The sequence below is a fragment of the Littorina saxatilis genome, linkage group LG3 (assembly GCF_037325665.1).
Source record: "Littorina saxatilis isolate snail1 linkage group LG3, US_GU_Lsax_2.0, whole genome shotgun sequence".
Lineage (NCBI taxonomy): Eukaryota > Metazoa > Mollusca > Gastropoda > Littorinimorpha > Littorinidae > Littorina > Littorina saxatilis.
The window spans coordinates 51,473,159-51,494,870 of NC_090247.1; the positions used below are offsets into that span (position 1 = coordinate 51,473,159).

The 21,712-nt window shown below is 40.7% G+C and overlaps 1 protein-coding gene across 1 annotated transcript; it reads left to right on the top strand.

Moving 5' to 3' along the window:
- The first annotated feature begins 1,469 nt into the window (after positions 1 to 1,469).
- On the top strand, positions 1,470 to 8,765 carry LOC138961235 (uncharacterized). Its single transcript, XM_070332835.1, has 4 exons — positions 1,470 to 1,477; positions 2,116 to 2,357; positions 6,033 to 6,218; positions 7,244 to 8,765. Exons 1-4 carry the CDS (start codon positions 1,470 to 1,472, stop codon positions 7,504 to 7,506), a joined length of 699 nt encoding a protein of 232 aa, XP_070188936.1. The 3' UTR covers positions 7,507 to 8,765.
- The last annotated feature ends 12,947 nt before the right edge of the window (positions 8,766 to 21,712 follow it).

Sequence of the window (21,712 nt, forward strand, 5' to 3'; positions counted from 1 at the left end):
TGTGCGAGTCCCCTAATATGGACCACCTTCAACAAATCGAAGAAAATAAAAGCTAAAGGCTATTTTCATTAATTCATTAAGAAGCTTGCTGGTAATAACCTATAACTAGCCCTCGAGATTAAAAAAAAATGCAACGAAAAGTCTTCTTTTCGTGGAAGTTGATAATTTCACTTATTTTCACTCTGTTTTTGATAAGCTTCTTTAGTTTCCTGGTGTGCTTCAAATAATGCTCTCATCAACCCGAAACAGATAAATCTAGAGCATATTTTAATTAGGCTGACTTGTACACTAAGTTGTATCATGTTATTTTGAAATATAGGGGGCTTTTTACAGTGATTCGTGAAGGCCGCTTCACTGGTCCATATTAGGCGCCCAGGCTCCTAATATGGACCCTTTGTGATTTTTTCTGTATTTAATTTTTGCTGAATGTGTATCAAAGCTATTTTACTCTAATTAGGCCTAACGGTTCACCTAAGAAAGAAGGACTACCAAACACAAAATGAAACTTCTTTGCACGAAAACAAGCTAGTTATCAGCAATAAACAAAAAGTGGTCCATATTAGGGGCCCTTCCCCTACTAGGGCTCAGCAGACTTTAATTGTGTGTCTGTCTGTCTGTCTCCACTTAACAGCTTATTGCTGGGAAACTACTGGGCGCAGTTCGTTCAAAAGTTGATACACTAACTTGATAATACGTCCGATTGATCGTATTAAAACTTCATAATGTTACCTGGGACCTAAATGCGAAATAAACCACAAAAACGACTTGGCCGTAGGAGGAGGTCACACCGGCGGGGCAACACGCAGCCATTGACCTGATAGAACAGCCGAACGCGTCACACAAAAATACGTCATGACAAAGTTACACGCAAAGCGAAAGAGACTTTGACGTCATTTACTTTTGTTCGGAATTTTCCGTCTGTTCCTAGCTTGTCAGTGAAGACCTGACGTGAGTAAGCTTACCCAAAACGTCTTTGTTCTCTATTCTCATTGCAGCTGTGAAATAATCAGTCTTGTGTCTCGGTCGTGTAGGTACAGAGTTTGCTTCTGCAATCATTGTGTTCGTGTTGATGACGGCTTCATAAGACAAAATAATAAGCGAATCTATCGCGAGGAAGACGTTTAGGCCTATGTACAAATCACCGAACCCAACCCATTTTTGGGGGTGCGTATCGTTGCATTTTTGTTGAAGAATAAACTGCATGTGGTTAATTTCATCCGTTTAATGCTTGTCGAAACATATCTGATCACAGATGAGGTCGCAGTTTGTAGGTTGAATCTATGAATCGGCCAGAGATAGATCTGCATTTCTGGTCAGAAACCAACATTCACACCACAGACATTCCAAACATTTATATTTATTGAGCGAGCCAGTCTGAAGAGTACTCGGGTCCAGCGCGAGCGTTTTTTATTTATTAATGTTCTTAAAAGTCTAATACAAATAAAAATGTTCGTAACAGATTCAAAATAATGGCATTGTAAGCCTTTACAATTTCCTGAATCGAAAAAGTCCAACATATTAACTACCATCATGTGCGCACAATTAAAGAAAATAGCTTCCAGGTGTGCATGCCTCGCGGAGTCCAGCGCGATCCAACTCGGTCTTCGGGTTTCGGCTAGCCAAGCTTCACACACTTAATCCCGGATTTTCAGTGTTGAGCTTTTTGTAGTAGGCCGACAGATTGAATAAATGTATCACGCGACTTGTTTATGCATAGTTACACTCGCTTTGAGCATGTCTATGCTCAGTATTGAAACAGAGAGTATTACAACAGTGTGTAACTACAAAAGTGTGTAGGTTGCTGATAATTATGTAGTAGTTGCTGAAGTGGAAACATGCTCTTATCCAAATGTAGAAGACTTCATGGATCTGTGGTAACTTGCATGAAAGATTACACTAACAACTCACATATCACATAAAGCCTATACATGTTAAAAAAAATTAAAAAAAATAAAATAAAAAATCACATAATATTATCTTCAAGAAAACGATCTGGTTAATAACGCGCAAATTTAGAGGCTTTCAATTCAAAATGGCACCACCACTTTGGTAGAACACTAGGTTTATTGCGCATTAAAGAGAACTTACGTGTAATTTATTCTTCTTTTTATTCAGAGAATGGATCTGGCATCAAAACGCAGCTCTCAGAGACGTCATTCCGCTAGATGTTGACGTGACCTCACCCTTGGCTGTTGAAAGTGAAATGGGATGCGCACGACAATGCCAGACCGAAGAAGTTTGCAACAGCTTTTTCTACAATGACGTCAGTAAAGCCTGCTTGCGTCAGAAGATGGTCTATGTGGCACCAGCAAACATGACGTCAGCACCTGGGTGGCAATACTTTCGATTGATATCGGGTGAGTAAAAAGAACGTGATAGATATCAATTCGTGCAGTATGGCACCTTTTCTCTACTTTGATCAGCAACCTGGACAGTCATTTTGCCCACAATCATTCATGTCGAGCGTATCGCAACTTCGATTTTTCCACAGGAAAACTCTTTGGAGTGAGTGTCGATGACGTCATCGGCATGCCACGTACTTTAACCGTAATTTAAAACAAAAAAACTCTACCGTTTCGTTTCAAAAGTGTTTTATTTGTGGGTTTTTTGTCTCGCAAAAGTTAGACAGTTAGTCCACATATCATTTTGCAGTTAGTTCACACACCTTGTTCTCTTCGTAAGCATCTTGCGGAGTTTTCGTGTGTGTAAATATAAATGAAAAAAACCCATCAAACCAAATTGATAGACGAATTTCGAAAACAACTCTGTCGGGTGTGTATATGTTGTGAAAGAGTGAATAGTTTGCTTTTAGGGAGGCAAACAATTCACGGACAAATCGCTAGCGAGGGGTGTGTCTGAAACACGTGGACAAGGAGCATGTGTGGATTATTGGTCTCACTAAAAGCAAGGGCATTCACTCTTTCACAACCCATACAAACCCGACAGAGTTATTTCCTAACATCGTCTATTAAACACGTGAGACTGCTTATTCCAGCGTCGCGGACGACGCTGGTATCTGCGGTCGGGAAGACTTTCCACGAATTTGCCACAGGGCGCCGCCATGTTTTCTGTGCTCGACTGCGAGCAGACCACAGGCACATTACACCCAAAATTCTTGTAGGCATACACAGACGCAACATAGCATATACAGACAATAACACCCACAACACTTCAACTGCATATGAAAGGAATAAAAATAAATCCGCAAATCAGTCGCGCACAATACACCAGTTAGAAAAACAAGGAGTACCAAAGCGGCGTGCAGAAACTAAACTGACTCGGAGACTGAGAAGAAACATTTATCACACGATGTGGATAGCAAACATTGAAATAAAACAGATAAGTCAAGCAAAAAATAAACACAAATATCGAAAACACAATAAACAAAGGTAAAGAAAACAAGTCGCGTAAGGCGAAAATACAATATTTAGTCAAGTAGCTGTCGAACTCACAGAATGAAACTGAACGCAACGCAACGAAGCAAGACCGTATACTCGTAGCATCGTCACTCCACCGCCCGTGGCAAAGGCAGTGCACGTGGAATTGACAAGAAGAGCGGGGTATTCGTTGCGCTGAGAAGGATAGCACGCTTTACTGTACCTCTCTTCGTTTTAACTTTCTGAGCGTGTTTTTAATCCAAACATATCATATCTATATATTTTTGGAATCAGGAACCGACAAGAAATAAGATGAAAGTGTTTTTAAATTGATTTCGAAAAAAAAAATTTTATAATAATTTTTATATATTTAATTTTCAGAGCTTGTTTTTAATCCGAATATAACATATTTATATGTTTTTGGAATCAGCAAATGATGGAGAATAAGATAAACGTAAATTTGGATCGTTTTATAAATTTTTATTTTTTTTTACAATTTTCAGATTTTTAATGACCAAAGTCATCAATTAATTTTTAAGCCACCAAGCTGAAATGCAATACCGAACCCCGGGCTTCGTCGAAGAGTACTTGACCAAAATTTCAACCAATTTGGTTGAAAAATGAGGGCGTGACAGTGCCGCCTCAACTTTCACGAAAAGCCGGATATGACGTCATCAAAGACATTTATCAAAAAAATGAAAAAAACGTTCGGGGATTTCATACCCAGGAACTCTCATGTCAAATTTCATAAAGATCGGTCCAGTAGTTTAGTCTGAATCGCTCTACACACACACACACACGCACACACGCACGCACACACACACGCACGCACACACGCACATACACCACGACCCTCGTTTCGATTCCCCCTCGATGTTAAAATATTTAGTCAAAACTTGAGTAAATATAACAAAAAGAGATGCTTGCCGACAGTCAGTGTGTGTGTGCGTGGTTTGCCGTGTGCGTCAGCGGGGGGGTGTATGTGTGTGTGTGTGTGTGTGTGTGTGTGTGTGTGTGTGTGTGTGTGTGTGTGTGTGTGTGTGTGCGTGCGTGCGCGTGCATGCGTGCGTAGGCTACGTTCTTGCGTGTGTGCGTTCGAATGAGAAAGAAGAGAGAGAGAGGATTGAACAATGAGGTCACGTTCTCTGTCACATGAATACATATACACACACTGAAGGCTACTTCGGACACGAACACTTGCCAACAACTGTGGTTGGACATGCTTTTGAAATGTAATATTTTTTCGACATGATTTCTGGACATACGAATCCCGCTGTGTTGCCTACTGATGTTGCGAATGATGAAGGTTTTGAGTTGACTGACCTTGAGGAGGGATTGCATCAGGCGTTTATCGTCTCAAATTATATCCTTGCTACTTTTCAGGAGTCAACTATTGCCATTCATGGTAACTTGGATAGTCAATGTTTTTATTTGTTTGATTCCCATCAAAGAAACAGAAATGGTAACCATTCTTCAAATGGCGCTGCAGTTTTGATGTCATCAAGTTAATTCCTTTGCAGAATTGATTGATTTTCTCAAAAGCCATTATCAATGTGTTTATCAATTAACACCTGTTCATTTCTGTCCAACTGCAATGCAAACTCAATGTGGAGGAAACAAGGATTCATTACAAACAAGTCATCCCTGTACATCAACAGATTTATGTACCTCAATCAATACTGCTAGTATGAGTGACAGGAATCTAAAAGAAAAAACAACCAAACGCAAATGTACTACTACTTCTACGACTCGTTTGAATGTAAAACAGAAATGTAACACTATCTGTGACAATGACGGTTCTACGACTCGTTTGAAGGACAGTATAGATCGAACCTTAACCCACAACTACGACAATTTGTGTCAGACTTTTTTGAACAGGAAAATATGCCTCTGTTCAACAGTAACCAAAACATGGAAGATGTTTTTGAAACTTTACAGAAATGTAACACTAGCCTATCTGTGACAATGTTGCTTTTGAATTGAACCCACATTTGTTGAACAGGAGAGAATGTTCCTGTTCAACAGTGCCCAAAACACTGAATCTGACGTTTTTGAATCTTTTCTGTCATCTAACTGAATCTGACGTTTTTGAATCTTTTCTGTCATCTAACCCAATTGCTCATGACTTCATCGATCTTGAACATGCCTACTTTTCAAAGAAAGACAGACAAAAGCGAAATCTGCATGTTAGCCATCTGCCTGAAATGGTCAATGCACTTTTGTAAAATTGTCACAGCTGTTATGCACTTTTGTGAAATGGTCAGTGCTGTTGTGCACTTATGCAAAACTTGGTGCTGTGCTGTTAACATTTTAACAAAATGCATTTTGTTCAAATGTTTAGTGCAACTTGCTACTATATAATCGCTGTATGCGCTTTGTGGTAATAATGCACTGTTGTGACAAGTTTGCGCTAAATGTTGGCACTATGCATCATTGTTGGAGCACCCTCCTGTAGATGCACCATGCTGAAAAATGTACTTATGAATCAAGCATTGACTGAAATAAACAATTTATATATCCAGCACAACATGCAATTCATTAACTTTTGACCCTAACCTTTAACACTTCCCAAAATACATCTTTGGTGGACATTGCATCGACGCTGTTCATTTTGAATGAACATTTTTCTTGTACTTTTGTTGCGGTTGGTTCCAGCATGTCCCGTGGGCAAGGCCTACATCGCTGACCGCGTGACAGGCACGTGCTACAGGCTGGTGCTGACGGCCAAGAAGATCTGGGTCGATGCGCGTGACGCATGTGCAGAGAACAACGAGGCGCTAGCGGTACTTGAACCAGTAGATAAGGCGAGCTTCATCAGAGACTTCTTCAGCGGAAACAAAGGTGAGGCGCTAAAGTTAAGAGAGCGTTTATTGATCCGTTCATCTGGCTCTGTTTGAACGTCTGTCTTGTCTGTCTGTACACTTCGATCCACTGACCCTCTTGTCGACAGCTTCCACAACACAGTTCTTCTTCTGCAAACGATTCGACTCACGATCTCAGATCTGACCAAGAGATAAGGGCATCCCTTCACTTATACACATACCGAGAATCAACTGCCTGGATGATGTTTCTGTAGAGTGTAACTTGTTTCAATGAATTCGCTTGATACAGGGCAGTGAGAATGGTTTTTTTGTTTTGTTTTTTTTTCTCTTTTTTGTGTGCCTCAGTTGCATGCAGTCCGCTTCAAGCTGAAAAATAAATGAAAAGAATGAAACCCTACGTTTTTTTGTTGTTGTTTTTTTTCTTTCTTTTTTTTTCCTTTTTCCTTCTTTCTTTCTTTCTCTCTACAGCTGAGCGTCCTTCTTCATTGGCGTTTTATAAATTTATCAATTGTGTGTGGTTTTCTACAATGGACAAAATCTTGCATCTTTTATGTTGGTTATTGTCTTACATATGTAAGAATGTTGTTTTTGGGTATGCGTTAAAGTGAAGGGATGTTCTTATCCCGCGTAAAAGACTGGCTAGACTGGCTAGACTGGCTAGACCTGGGAGTGTGAGCAGAACTGTTTCACAGGAGACCTCATCCCCAGACAAACATGCAGCGGCGCACAGTTGATTTCTACATCTCTGAAAATGTGTAAAGTTTGACTATCCTAGCGCGCAAGTCACCATTACATTAATTGTTGTTGTTGTTGTTGTTGTTGTTGTTGTTGTTGTTGTTGTTGTTGTTGTTGTTGTTGTTGTTGATATTGTTGTTGTTGTTGTTGTTGTTGTTTTGTTTTGTTTTGTGTGTGTGTGTGTGTGTGTGTGTGTGTGTGTGTGTGTGTGTGTGTGTGTGTGTGTGTGTGTTTTGAATTGTATTTATCATTTCATGCAGACACGGAGACACACAGAAAACTGTCACTCTGTTTTAATGTTTCTGTCAGGCATCACCTCAAACAACGTCTTCATCGGAGCCAAGCGACCAACCGCCAGCGTTCCATTCCCTCCCACAGGACCGGACTTCGTGTGGCTGAACGGTCAAGCGGTCAACATGACGGCCACTGCGCCGTTCTGGGTTCCAGGCAAACCTGGCCCCCTGGGCTCCAACCAGTTCCTCCGGTTGAACGGCGATCTCGACTACGGCTGGTCGGATGCTCAGGGCACGTGGTTCCAAGACTACATCTGTGAGCGACCGTTCTTCCAGTAAAGGTCAGGGTCAAGGTTAGGCTAAAGCCTGTCCTTAACTGGGCAAAGTCAACTAAGCGAAGCATACTTTGCAAAGCTGGCTGCACGAAGCTTTAGCACTGAGTTTTCGGTAAAAAGACTTAACAGTCGACCTCGGGATCAATTAAGGAGCGCCTTTAACGGCGCTACCGCGTGCATTTGGTCAGATACTTAAAGACCAACATCGGCGCGCGGAAGATGTAGCTCTAGTTTCTCGTGCTGGCAACGCTTAATTTAGCTCTGTTTGCCTTCTACTATGTATACTTGGGCTCCTGGAGACGGATGGTCGGCCTTAAGTCGTTTTCGTTTCAACATCTTTTATTCTGTAAATGAAGGATGACGTATTGTTTACAACAAAGGTACTTTGGGGTCACACAACAAGCTTTGTTTATACTTTGTGCGGCCTTGTATTGACAGGAAACACTATAGGTCACTATAGATATTGGCTAATACCAGTACTGTCGAAAACATAAAAATATGATTACCCTTACAATGGATGTCAAATATATCTTTACAGATTATATATTATTTTGAAGAGGCTTTTGGACTATGAATGTCTGTCCTAGCGGTGGAGGTTAAGATCAATGTCACGGTCACTGTAACTTTAAAGAAGGTCTTGATTTCACGATGCCTGTGCGGACGTCATGTTTACAATACGGTATCCTTCCAGAACGCGGTGAGCTTTTGATGTAGGATAAACCGAATGTTGCGTAATCGAGGTATTTACTTCGAGAATACACTCGTGTCAAAAGTTTAAAGCAACCCTGATATTCAATCCGACATTCTATTATTAATATTGTTTTCAAAATTAGTTGAACTTCTTGAATAACTTCATTTGTGTGTAAAATAGTCAGGCAGTGAGTGTCCTATGTTACTTTCTCAACTTTGTTTAACGACAGAATTGTTCTACCAATGTGTCCAAATTGTGGTCATTTTGGTTAATTTAAAGAAAACTTGCGCAGAACAAGTCAAAGAACCAAACGGCTTGGCGCAACTATAAGCAGCAACTGGCAAGCACAAAGATTATTCATCTGTCTTTCATTTTGACGTACAAACCATCAGCCGTTTTATTTCACCAATGTTTGCCATTGTGTGCCATAATCTGACTTGTTTAGCAAATGACAAACATCAATGATCAAAGCATGTACGTTTTTAAAAGTAACTTTTGAGCATGTGTTTATCTTTGATTCAAATTTAATGATCATATGTGTTGGTGTTTTCTAGATTGTAATAGCAATAAAAACTGCGCAAACATGTCTTACTTGTTTGTTTCTCTGCTTATTTAGTGGTTTTGTTTAACTTGATTTGGTTTTTTTAATGGTATTTGAGTTCTGATTTTCTTTATACTCAACGGTAAAAGATAGTTCATACATATGAATTGTATTGCACAGGCTTATTATTGCAATGAATTTTCAGTCCACGAAGGCCATTAATACTGCCTATTAGGCTACACGTGAATTTGATACATGTGCGCACAGGAACGGCGTCATGGATTGCACGTGCATTTTGCGATTTGTTTGGCCTAATTAGGAACCTTCGTCGCCACAGTTACATTTTTAAAGGTACTGAACTTGTCAAATCCAGGTGCACGGAGCCCCTGGGGCTTTTAGTCATACCTCAGGCAGCTATCCGTTAGAAGAACTACCAAGTTTCATTGACTTGCACCCAAAGAGTCAAGAACTGCGATTTTTTACGAATTAATTTCGTACTCCGACCCGGCTGGTCTTGACCTATTTTTTTTATCTAAATTTAGATCAGGTAGATCACCACACCATGCACAAAAAGACACGTCACTAGCAAACTGTGTCAGACAACATCATGAGTTTGTCTAAAACAAAATGGAGGCCGGAATCACTCAGTTGAATCGAACTCCGACCAAACACCACGTAATAACTAGGTTAATTTATGCACTCGCGTGAACAAGAAACTGTCGAGCTTCACAGATGTCGTCGTTGGGTAGTTTTGGGTTTGTTTTACTACCATAGGAGGATTTTTTTAACTGTAAATGCACTCAGCTGCAACAAAAACGCAAAACGAAGGCTGTGAGCTGCACTGTGCCTTTAACTGTACTCATCCGAATTTACAACGTTGGGGAAATAAATCAGCTAATTAGCCTGATATATGTGTGACGTCACACAAGAGTTATTGAAGCATTTCGGGGGTAAAATAATATCTATACATGTCGTGCACGTTTACACATCTGTGACCCTCCACCACGAAATGAGTCGCATGTCACCTCACGCGGTTCTGCGCTAGGTATAACGTAAGTCCGGGGGGTGTCTATAGTAACAGTGTGAGGGTCACCATAGTCACAGGCTTATAACTCGAAAAGTGTTCACTCTTTTCTAAAACGGTTTTCACCACTGGATAGAGAATAAACAACTCGTTAAGAAAATGTAAAAATATGAAAATCATGAAAAGGTGACATCCCGTGGTGGAGGGTCACATTTTACAAAACATCTATTACTTTTCTTTTTTTAAAAATAAATGAATGAATAGCTTTTAAACCATTCTATGATGCACATCAACAATATAAACTGTATAATCAATTTCTGAAAATAGTTACTATACTTGATTTCCCGGTTCTCTATTCCCTAATCTAAAGTAAATTATTTCGTTGACACAACTTTCGATCAAGCTGATCTGCAAAAGGCCCAACACTCTGGCGTTTGATCGCGAGGATTTTGCCATCATGCGAAGGGTTGTGTCCCATGAACCACAAAACGAGTACACTGAAGCCTCCCTCCCGCTATAAGAACACTTTTGCAAAAAACGTAACTGCACTGGCTGACTTCTTGTGCGTGTGCGTGTGTGTGTGTGTGTTTGTGTGTGTGTGTGTGTGTGTGCATGTGTGTGTGTGTGTGAGCAAGAGAGAGAGAGAGAGAGAGAGAGAGAGAGAGAGAGAGAGAGAGAGAGAGAGAGAGAGAGAGCGAGAGAGAGAGAATGTGTGTGTGTGTTTATGTGAGAGAGAGAGAGAGAGTGAGAGAGAGAGGCCGGATGTGTGTGTGTGGTGTGTGTGTGTGTGTGTGTGTGTGTGTGTGTGTGTGTGAGTGTGCGTGCGCATAGGCGAGTTTGTGTGACAGAGTTTAATTTGCATCTTTCTTTCCTAAAAGAACTCCTTATTGGGCCCCGTCCCCCCGGCTATTCTGCATTCATATTTCAAATTTTGTCATGAACCACACCGGCTTCGCAGACTCCCCCCCTCCCCCTCCTCCGCTCTACTCCCTCCCCCCCCCCCCCCCCCCCCCCCCCCCCGCCTTCCCACCGGACAACAACAAGCCACCCATCCCCTTTTAATCTGTTTGTGCTGCTCCATCCCTCTCCGCGGTTGTCCTCCCTGTTACAGCGTTCTGTCGGACTTCCGTTGTATCTCGCTCGCCTTCCGATTAGTGGACGCGGAGAAAACTGACCAGTGCCGGACAAATCACCACTAGAGGGCACTCCGGTATGACAGATGACAGACACTTGAAAGCTTGCAAGAGCGCTATAGTGTCGTTGCTGGCCGAAACTGTTTGTTGGCTAGAAAGGGAAACAAATGCGTCGTCTTGGCAGCTATTTGAAAGGGAGGTAACACCTGCGGGGCTTTTTTTGATTAGTTGGCTTTTCAGGGGAGGGAAGCCTGTTTTGCTTTTCCGGCTGCGTCCTCTCTGAGAGAGAGAGAGAGAGAGAGAGAGAGAGAGAGAGAGAGAGAGAGAGAGAGAGAGGGAGAGCGAAAGAGAGACATACAGACAGACACATAGGTAAACAAAAACAGAGAGAGAAAGAGAGCGAGAGAAAGAGAGAGAGAGAACGAGAGAGAGAGACAGACACACACACAGACACACAGTCAGACACACAGAGAAAGAGAGACAAAAATAGGGAGAGAGAGAGAGGAGGGATAAGAAAGGAGAGAGAGAGAGAGAGAGAGAGAGAGAGAGAGAGAGAGAGAGAGAGAGAGAGAGAGAGAGAGACAAATAGGTAAACAGAAAGAGAGACAGACAGACAGACAGAGTGACGAAATGTTAATATTTCTCTTAAACAAAATAGTTTTAAAAAACACATATTCCTTCATGCTTTGCACAACATGACGAAAGACGCTGTCCTTTACTGTTAAATTTGCCGAGCATTATAACAAATTCACACTTTTGTCCTTTCTTTTTTCAGTTCTTGCTTTGTTTGTTTGTTTGTTTGTTTCTTTCTTTCTCTCTCTCTCTTTAATAGCAATGTGTTGGGAGAAAAAGAGAGCTTCTTGTACTCTCGAACTCAGAAGCGTGCATTCAGTTTTTTGGTTTGAGATGCTTCGAATATCACATAAATTCAAGTTGCAGTTATGCAAGACTTTTCGCCCACAACGTGATAATAACAAGCCTCAAAGCTGACTGAGCTTTGCATTGCCGTTTCGTGTCCCGCAAAGCGCTTAGATGACGGTCATTTTATAGACACGTGATCAGTCGAAACAGCGAGCCTCGTTTTCCACCCATGTGCTGATTGGTGGTTGTCAGATTACGACCGGATAAAGAGTGGGAGTGGCCGTATGTCAATGTGTGTGTACGTCGGGGTGAAGGGGAAGGGGGAGAAAGAGAAAGAGAGAGAGAGAGAAAATGCGCGTGTATGTGTGTGTGTGTGTATGTGTGTGTCTTTGTGTGTCTGTGTGCGTGTGTTAGTGTGTGTCAGAATGTGTGTATGTGCGTGTGTTTAAGGGAGAGAAAGAGAGAGAATGCGCGTGTTAGTGTGTGGGTGTGTTAGTGTGTTAGTGTGTGCGTGTGTGCGTGTGTGTGTGTGTGTGTGTGTATGTATGTGTGTGTCTTTGTGTGTCTGTGTGCGTGTGTGTGTCTCTGTCTGTGTGCGCGTGCGTGCATGTGTGTGTGTGTGTGTGTGTGTGTGTGTGTGTGTTGAAGACACTCAACCCTTCCCTGTATATATTCGATAAGCAGATAAGGGGAGAAAACCGAAAATAATAACCATACAAAGAAGTTCCCTTTAAATGCCTTAAAGTCACAGTCCTGGCCATGAAAGCAGTTCTGCTCACTATAATTATTAATTCATATTTTATTTACATTTATTTATTTGTCTATTTTTAGTATACTCTATTATTCCAATGCTGGGAAATTCGGGTCCCTCCCTTCCAGTGGAAAGCTAGCAGCAACAAGAGTTGCGCTACCCAGGTGTCTGCCTGTTTAGGTGTAATCAGCCACCTGCACTTATGGCAGAATAACCGAGGTTTTTTAGGTGCCACTGTGGGGATGGGACATGGATACCGTCTCTGAGTCTGCACATGAAGTATGCTTCGCGTAGTCGACTTCGCTTAGTAAATTTGAGGCTTGAATAAATTTAACAAAAAATGACTTTCACCAAGTCACTTAAATAGTAAATTGAGAGACGCAGACGCAGACGCAGATAGTTTATTCAATAGGCCATAGCCCCTTATGAAGGGGTGTGAACAAACGGTTCACATTGCATATAAATTAAACTCAACAGGTGCACACAAAAAAGGTACAACATAATAATCGCACAACACATACATTACACGGCATTTAACTAGGAGGTTACAACATCTCTTAATTTAAAGGCTTTATACAAATACAGGGATACATTTCGGACAACAGTTTCTTGAGGTGATGCTAAAAGCAAGCTGAGTCGGAAAATGCTTGGGTTCTTATAATATTTAAGAGAGAGAGAGAGAGAGAGAGAGAGAGAGAGAGAGAGAGAGAGAGAGAGAGAGAGAGAGAGAGAGAGAGAGAGAGAGAGAGAGAGAGAGAGAGAGAGAGAGAGAGGGGGGAGAGAGAGAGATTGAGGGGGAAGGAGAGAGAGAGGCACAAAATAATGGTTGGAGCAGCCTGAGGTCGAAAACAAATATCAACGAAAATGTCCCACTCTTCACAGAAAATAGTCTGGATATTTAGTTTTGGTATGTTTCAAAGTAAAGGGATCATATTTTTCAATGTAAAACCAACTCAAACCAATCAGAGACAAAGTGTGGCCAGCATCAGTCCCTCTCCGCACCAAACTCTATGGGAGCAGACTAACCTGATGGTGTGACGGCGAACGCAAGAAGAAGAAGAAGAATGTAAAAGCTTGGCATGGTCTGATACTGTATACACGGGAAAGACTGTGCCTTTGGAGCAGATACACGAACACTCCACAAACATCCAATTTTCTTTCTTTATTTGGTGTTTAACGTCGTTTTCAACCACGAAGGTTATATCGCGACGGGGAAAGGGGGGGGGGGGGGGGGGAGATGGGATAGAGCCACTTGTCAATTGTTTCTTGTTCACAAAAGCACTAATCAAAAATTTGCTCCAGGGGCTTGCAACGTAGTACAATGTATTACCTTACTGGGAGAATGCAAGTTTCCAGTACAAAGGACTTAACATTTCTTACATACTTAACAAGGATAAAAAGAGAAACAGAATACGTTAGTCGCCTCTTACGACATGCTGGGCCGGAGCATCGGGTAAATTCTTCCCCCTAACCCGCGGGGGGTAAACATCCAATGCAGCGAGGAAAAGCCACTTTTAGACACTTTTAGACGCATTAGCAGATTAATAGTCATGCTGAGTGGCACAAGAGTGCTGCTAATGATGCAAGAACATGCTCGGACAGCAGGGGTTGTTTTGTTGACCAGAAATCGCTGTCGCTGCATGATGACCAGTCCTTCCTGTCAACACTGTACGTCAACTCTCCTTGACCCCTCTTCTGTTAAAGGAGGTGTGTGGCACATGGTAGCAGAAACATGGTGAAGTGTGTTACATCTGAGGATGAAAGTCGCTTGCTCATTTCAATGCTTGTTATTCTCTCAGGTGCTAGAAGATTAGTTCCGTATAACGTACCATAACTCTCGCTTACTTCATTACACATGTCGTATGAATTTAGAGCGCTTACTTCCCTTTGGTTAATTGTGTGACATTTGGTTAAAATGACACACAGAAGACTGACCTTCGGTACAGTATGTGTCATTTGGAAAAAAAAGTTTCAAGTAAAAATATTTGACCCTCGGCAAAAGTGACATCTATGAAAGTTCGCTCATGACCGACCACTTTAACAGAGGGGAGATAAGTTTACATTTTACATATTTTTGCATTCGCTGCAGCTAGGAACCCCCGGACAACAAAGAACTGCAATGGTCGCTTCTCCGCATTGACACTGAGCGTTTAGTGTCAGACATCCTCAGAAAGTAGTACGCGCGAGTGTAACCAGCTTAGTAAACGTAACATGTTAGATCTAGGCAAAAGTATATATGCCACATGTCACAAGCATCGTTATGTAAAATCAACAACATTCAGTTCATGTGTCGGCCTCAAGGATTAACACTTAAAACTGGATCACTAACTACGCGAGTTGTAGTCTCCGCAGCTTAATGTGTAATATTATCTGAAGGGATATTTTCCTGGAATTGATGAAGGCAAAGTACATGCTACGCGATATCGTCATTGACAACGTACGTACGTCACGCGAGTTGACTACTTATAGTATCACAAAGCTGCTTACTTTCGGATCAAACCAGTACGTGGGCAGTCGAAACCAGCTGATTCCAGAATGATCAGGTGCTGTGTTTTTATTTAGCTAGTATTCACTCGATCTCTGTTCTATTTAAAAGCCACGTTATCACAAACAAAATATGAATAGCCTGGATGCTTTCTGCACAAAGTTGGAATTTGGTGATGGATTGTTTTGTCAACGGACAGCAGAAAAAAATAGCCTACTCGCTCTGCGCAAAAAGCAATCAGTTTGTTGATTTGGGGTATATTATGAAACACAAAATACCCAACATGCTTCCCCCGAAAGCGGCGTATGGCTGCCAAAATGGCGGGGTACAAAACGGCCATACACGTAACAACCCACTTGTGCAAAAGAACACGAGTGTACGTGGGAGTTTCAGTCCATGAAAGCAAAAGAAGAAGAAGTATATGTGCAAGTAGAGGGATGATCTTATCTCATGTACAAGCTTGGCCATATCTGATATGTCAGGTTGAGCCGTTTTCACGGAGTCAACTTCTTTCCAGTCCTTTTAATCCACAATCATTCGTCCAGGCATGACAAAATAGAATCGTTCGACTCGGAAATAAAACAAAATTCAACTGCTTGGCTGATTATTTTGAAGAGTGGGAATTTGTTGCTTAAGTTATTTCTTGATTGCCACCTGCCAATTCGCGAACGGAATTCTACACAATGCATGCAGAAGAGGCAGCCATGCTGTTTATCGTTTGAATATGGGTTATTCTCCAGGGCTATAGGTACAGTTTTTTGACATACATTTCTCAGTCCTTTAAAAGATGTGTCACGTATATTAAATGACAACTAGAATGTATTCTCTTTACCTTTTCATTAGCACACCAATTAGATAATGATACAGATATTCAACAACAAAAACATAGTATGCATTTCAAAAACCATATCACATCCTCTGGGTTCAATGTTACGCGAGTAATGAACTTTGAAATGCTTGTAATTTACTGAACGTAGGCAAACAATGTGCAAGTATATTTAATTATTCCCCCCTCTGCTTCTTTACCTCTGTAAACTTGTAGAGCTAGTTATTTTTCGATAACGACCCAGCAACCAAACAAATAACGAGCCAGCAACAGCCTGAATCCTCGATAGTGCAATGGGTTGAGAAGCTGTTCTGTTTCGGTACTACTTTTTGCGACTGAAAAGTTCCGAACGCTCTATTCGTACGAAGTATACATCTCTAGAGCTAACAAAACAAACATACCGCATTTAAATGAACAACTAGAGGCCTGAACACATGAATCTCCATGGCATATAAAATCCATGAGTTCGGTTGTTTTCTGAATATAGATCTGCCGTGCACAAACGTTCATCACAAGCAAATTCCCAAGGCAAGTAACTCATACTTTGTCTAGCGACAAGAGTAGTTCCCCTTCTTTTCACTCAGTTTCTTCGACAACAGACTGCAATCCGACGGTCAGTTTTCAACAATATTTCATTTTATAAACAGATCACACGCAACCAAATGCACACATCTCATCAATTTAAACAACATAAAGCGGTTTCATACACTATTTTCCCCAGAAAACTGAACTTCATACAGTAATTAACGTTGAAACACGGGTGCAAAAGTTCGTCTGCTAGTCCCATTTGACGAAAGAACATTATTCTAAGCGATACTAAAACATAAACAGAACACACAATATCTGCCTTTACCGCCACAGCAGAATAACAGCATATCTGTGTACTTGATTTTTGTCCAAAATATGGAAACTGACAAGAAGTGTTAACAGAATGGAATGAATTGCACGGAACTATACAACCGCGCATTAATCGATCGCCTGCGCAGGTTGACTGGTTGAGTGAATACAATTCGATCAAACTTTCGCAAAAAACCCTCCTCTTTTCTTTGAATAACTGAAGAAAGGATGAATAAAGAGGTTACACACCTCGTCTCAGTGATTATCAAAAATAATGGTCTCAGTTCGCGGTCATGAAAAAGCTCGCCGAAGTTCGCATTTTTCATGATCCGCTAACTTCGACCATTATTTTTGATAATTACTGAGACTCGGCATGTAACCTCTACTTATTTCTCTGCAGGCCAAAGATATAATATGGAAACAGTATTTATTAATGAAATCAATTTGTATGGTTAAAATATCTCAGTTAAATCAAGAAATATCACCTTTGTAACATGGTTTGTACTAGCTGGTACACAGCTCTGGAGAATAACCCATATATATATATATATTGCTATTTCATATGTTACGTGGATTTCCATTGGTCAATTGGGCAAAACTGAGCTCAGTGCAAAAGTGATATCGACGACATTTCCGTCGATATCAGTTTTGATATCGACGACCTCTTTATTGCTTCCCCACTTCAAAAACAAAAACACCTAGATTTAAAAACAAACAAATATATATGAAAATGTAATTATCCCAGAATTTAGTTGAGCAAGTGACTAAAGACTTTTTGAAAGGAAAAACATTTTAAAATACTGAAAAGTACAAGAAAAGAGTGAACAAAAAGAAATAATAATCAGAGGGAGGGATATGGAACAGCAAAAACTGAGACAAATACTTTTGTAATTTCTTTACAGTAAATACAAAATGTCCAGAGAATTAGCAATATATCTAACATTGACTGACTGTGTGATGATATCTTCTGCTACTGGTCTGTTTCGACAGTGATATCAAAATCTCGACCTCCGGTCTTGATTTTGATATCACTGTCTCAACAGACCATAGCAGAAGATATCATCACACAGTCCGTCAATATTGGGTAATATATATTATTTTTAACCTCAGTTGCTTTAACCCTTACTTTTTTGCCCTTATTGTTAATATTTTATTTTGTATATATATATATATTTGTTTCTTTCTACGGGCAGGGAGCATCCTTCTTCATAGTTTTTTTTTTAAATTTTATCTAAATTGTGTTGTTTATTCTACACTCCTTAACCGCAATTCATAATCACAAATTTATTTAATTTCTACTGGAGTTCCATACTTATAAATCCCTATACACATTTTTGCCTGAATAATTAAAACATTAACACATTATGTTGATGTGGAAGGATGCTCTTGTCCCATTCAACAGCCTGGATGGGTATGCAGGGGTGCACCGGCACGGTTGGCCTAGTGGAAAGGCGTCCGCCCCGTGATCGGGAGGTCGTGGGTTCGAACCCAGGCCGGGTCATACCTAAGATTTTAAAATTGGCAATCTAGTGGCTGCTCCGCCTGGCGTCTGGCATTATGGGGTTAGTGCTAGGACTGGTTGGTCCGGTGTCAGAATAATGTGACTGGGTGAGACATGAAGCCTGTGCTGCGACTTCTGTCTTGTGTGTGGCCCACGTTATATGTCAAAGCAGCACCGCCCTGATATGGCGCTTCGTGGTCGGCTGGGCGTTAAGCAAACAAACAAACAAACAAAAATGCAGGGGTGTTCGCTTACGTGATTGTTTACACTATGACTCCGGTACTTTACACCTTTTACACGTTTTTGAATGCAATATTAAACTAGAAAAAAATATTTGTCAGATTTCTTCAACAGAAACGTACTCTGCGTTGCTTTATGTTTCCGAAAATGTCGTTGCTTCTGTTGACACTTTTTGCAACATTAAATAATTATGTACATGTTAAGCCTGATATTAAATTGGCGAAATCAACTTCCCGAAGTCAGCTACACAAAGCTCGTTAAGGCGGTCCTTAACGTAGCCCGAAGTCGACTACGCGAAGACTTCGCGAAGTCTTTTTTTAACCGAGAACTCATCCCTAAAGCTCCTAGCAGTCAGCTTCGCGCAGTCTTTTTTTAACCGAGAACTCATCCCTAAAGCTCCTAGCAGTCAGCTTCGCGAAGTCTTTTCTAACCGAGAACTCATCCCTAAAGCTCCTAGCAGTCAGCTTCGCGAAGTCTTTTTTTAACCGAGAACTCATCCCTAAAGCTCCTAGCAGTCAGCTTCGCGAAGTCTTTTTTTTAACCGAGAACTCATCCCTAAAGCTCCTAGCAGTCAGCTTCGCGAAGTCTTTTTTTAACCGAGAACTCATCCCTAAAGCTCCTAGCAGTCAGCTTCGCGCAGTCGACTTCGCCCCGTTAAGGACAAGCTTCAGACGTAGCTTTGGCACTAAATTTTTCGGTAAAAGGACTTCGCGAAGTCTTCGCTAAGTCAACTAACTTCGGGCCCAATTAAGACCGATCTTTGTGTAATATATATATAAATATATCATATAGTATGGTCAGTTTCAATGCTTTAAGGTCGACAGATTGACTGAATCTGGCTACGCTGCTTAAGAGCGACTTTCTTGTTTTTCATCATAAACTTTTTTTAGATATCAGTTTGACGAAAAAACAAACAAACCAACAGACGTATAAACAAGTATGTGCTCCGAGACAATAACATATTATTTAATAATAATAATAATAATAATAAGAACATTTATATAGCGCTAAATCAAAAACTTTCGTTAAAAAGGCTTGCTCTAAGCGCTTGACATCTAAACTAAAACGTCATTCACACTCTTTACAATGATGTACAAGAACTTCATGTCACACTCTTTCATTAGTATAGCACCATTCACACAGTTGTTATTCTGTACAAGACAATAAGTTAGTCTAACATTTAGAATGTTCATAAGATGAAAACAAGAGAAAACCAGACTGATTAAAACAACTGCTTAGTGCTAACAAAGCATGAATCTTAATGATAACGTAATACATGTTTAACTGTTAAGACCATAAAAAAAACCTATATGCTAAAATAACTTCGAACTTTTAAGAACTTCTTATAAGATACACAGCACATCTAGATAAACACCAGAATGATAAAACAAAAGGCAACTCGTTAAAACTATTAAATGCATCAATGTCTAAAACACGAAAGACTCAAATATAAGATACACAATTCTCTAGAATTGTTTATTAAAACTGAAACCGACCTGCTCAAAGTAAACCATACCCACCCCCTCCCTACCCACCCCCAACCCTCCTCCTACACTATTTACTAATTATTTCTACTCTCAAATTTAATTTTGTTTCATTGAATTCCGTTTGATATGCCTCGATTCCTTTTTTCAAGGATCATAAATCAATGGTATGGTGAATGTTAACGCTAACGTACAGACATTATTATTATTTGTTTTCTTTTTCTCTCCAATATTTGCACATTTCACTCAAATATGTATGATCCTGACGATGGACATAACAATTCTCATGTACAATTGCTGTACATTATTGTTTTAATTAATGTTCATGTATCAACACATCAACTAATTTTGCCTCACTCTCATTTCTCTTGTCCCTGATGAGTAGAAAGTGTGTCACTTGGTTCTTCTTTATCTTCGATATCTTGTTCTTCTTCTTGTAATGTTTTGTTATCACATTGCAGGGAAAATCGGAAAGCTGGCAGAAACAAGAGCTGCGTTACCCAGCTATGTGTGTGTTTAGGTTTGATTAGCCACCTGCCCTTCTGGCACAATGAACGAGGTCTTTTGCGTGTCACGTCGGTGACACGGGAGTGCAACATGCCTACCGTCTCTGGGTCGTCTCATAAAGTTGACCCGAGTTCGTTCCGGCATGGATTTGAACCTGTCACCCGAGAATCACAAGTCAAGTTCTGCACCAACTGAGCTCCTAGTCTAGGACCTAGACCCCCGTTGATTGGTATAAGTTGTCTCTATAACTTCTGATGCTCTTTCTGCAAAGTTGTTTATCTCTAAGCTTTCGTCTTCCTTAATTCTGTTTGATGTTGTTTCTCTTATGTACAACCTCCTTTTTTTTTTGGGGGGGGGAATGTTGCAAGAACAATGCCCTCACACTGGTAAGCAACTAGAACAAAATCAAAGTCCATCGGGGCTAGCTAGCCTCATTAAGTGGGCAGCATTACAAGGGAAGGAAAGCACGAGAGAAATAAAAAGAAGGCAAACAACACAAGGCAAAACAAAACAAAAACCACTGACAACTTTTTCTCTACCGCACTCACAGAGGAAATTTGACCGGTAAGTAGCACGCTGCACAACTTCACAAAAGGGAGTTCACTGGCGTAAGATTCGAGTTCGTCAACGTTTGAAAACTATTGAGTTAGGCCACAAGCATCATTTGCTTGAAGAACGGCTTCTACAGGATTTGTTTGGGTCAAACTAAGCTGACAAAACACACCAACCAACCACCAGCAAATCAAACAAACAAACAAACAAACAAACAACAAACAAACAAATTAATGAACGAAAATACAAACAAACAAACAAGCAAACAAACTAACAAACAATTAAAAAAATCAAACAAAACAAAACACATAAACATAAACATAAGCACAAACAACAACAACAACAACAACAAATCCCCCTAACAACAAAAGGAACAACAACAACAGCAACAACAAACAATCCCCCTAACAACAAATAGAACAACAACAACAACACCTAACCACCACCACCGCCACCACCACTACCAACAACAACAACAACAACAACAACAGTGGCAGTAGCGGTAGCGGCGGCGACGGCGGCGGCGATGAACTTAGCTTCAAAATCGTTCTTGTTGCTCTGTCTTTGGCGAGAACGATGGTCAGAAAGAGACTGAACATCAGCAACTTTATCGAAGCTAAGTTCACCATCTCCACCATAAGTATTTGTCTGTCTGTGACTGTCCCCATTAAAGACCACTCGTCTGGGTGGACATACTTGTGAATGTAATGGGGTTTTTTGGTCATTAATTAAATTTGGTCATTAATCAAATGTTCCCATAAATTACGGTTCTTGTAT

Excerpts from the sequence above, each read along its gene's own strand:
- LOC138961235 (XM_070332835.1), top strand. Across the intron at positions 2,358-6,032 it reads ATACTTTCGATTGATATCGG|CATGTCCCGTGGGCAAGGCC; the intron begins GTGAGTAAAAAG and ends GGTTGGTTCCAG. Across the intron at positions 6,219-7,243 it reads CTTCTTCAGCGGAAACAAAG|GCATCACCTCAAACAACGTC; the intron begins GTGAGGCGCTAA and ends TGTTTCTGTCAG.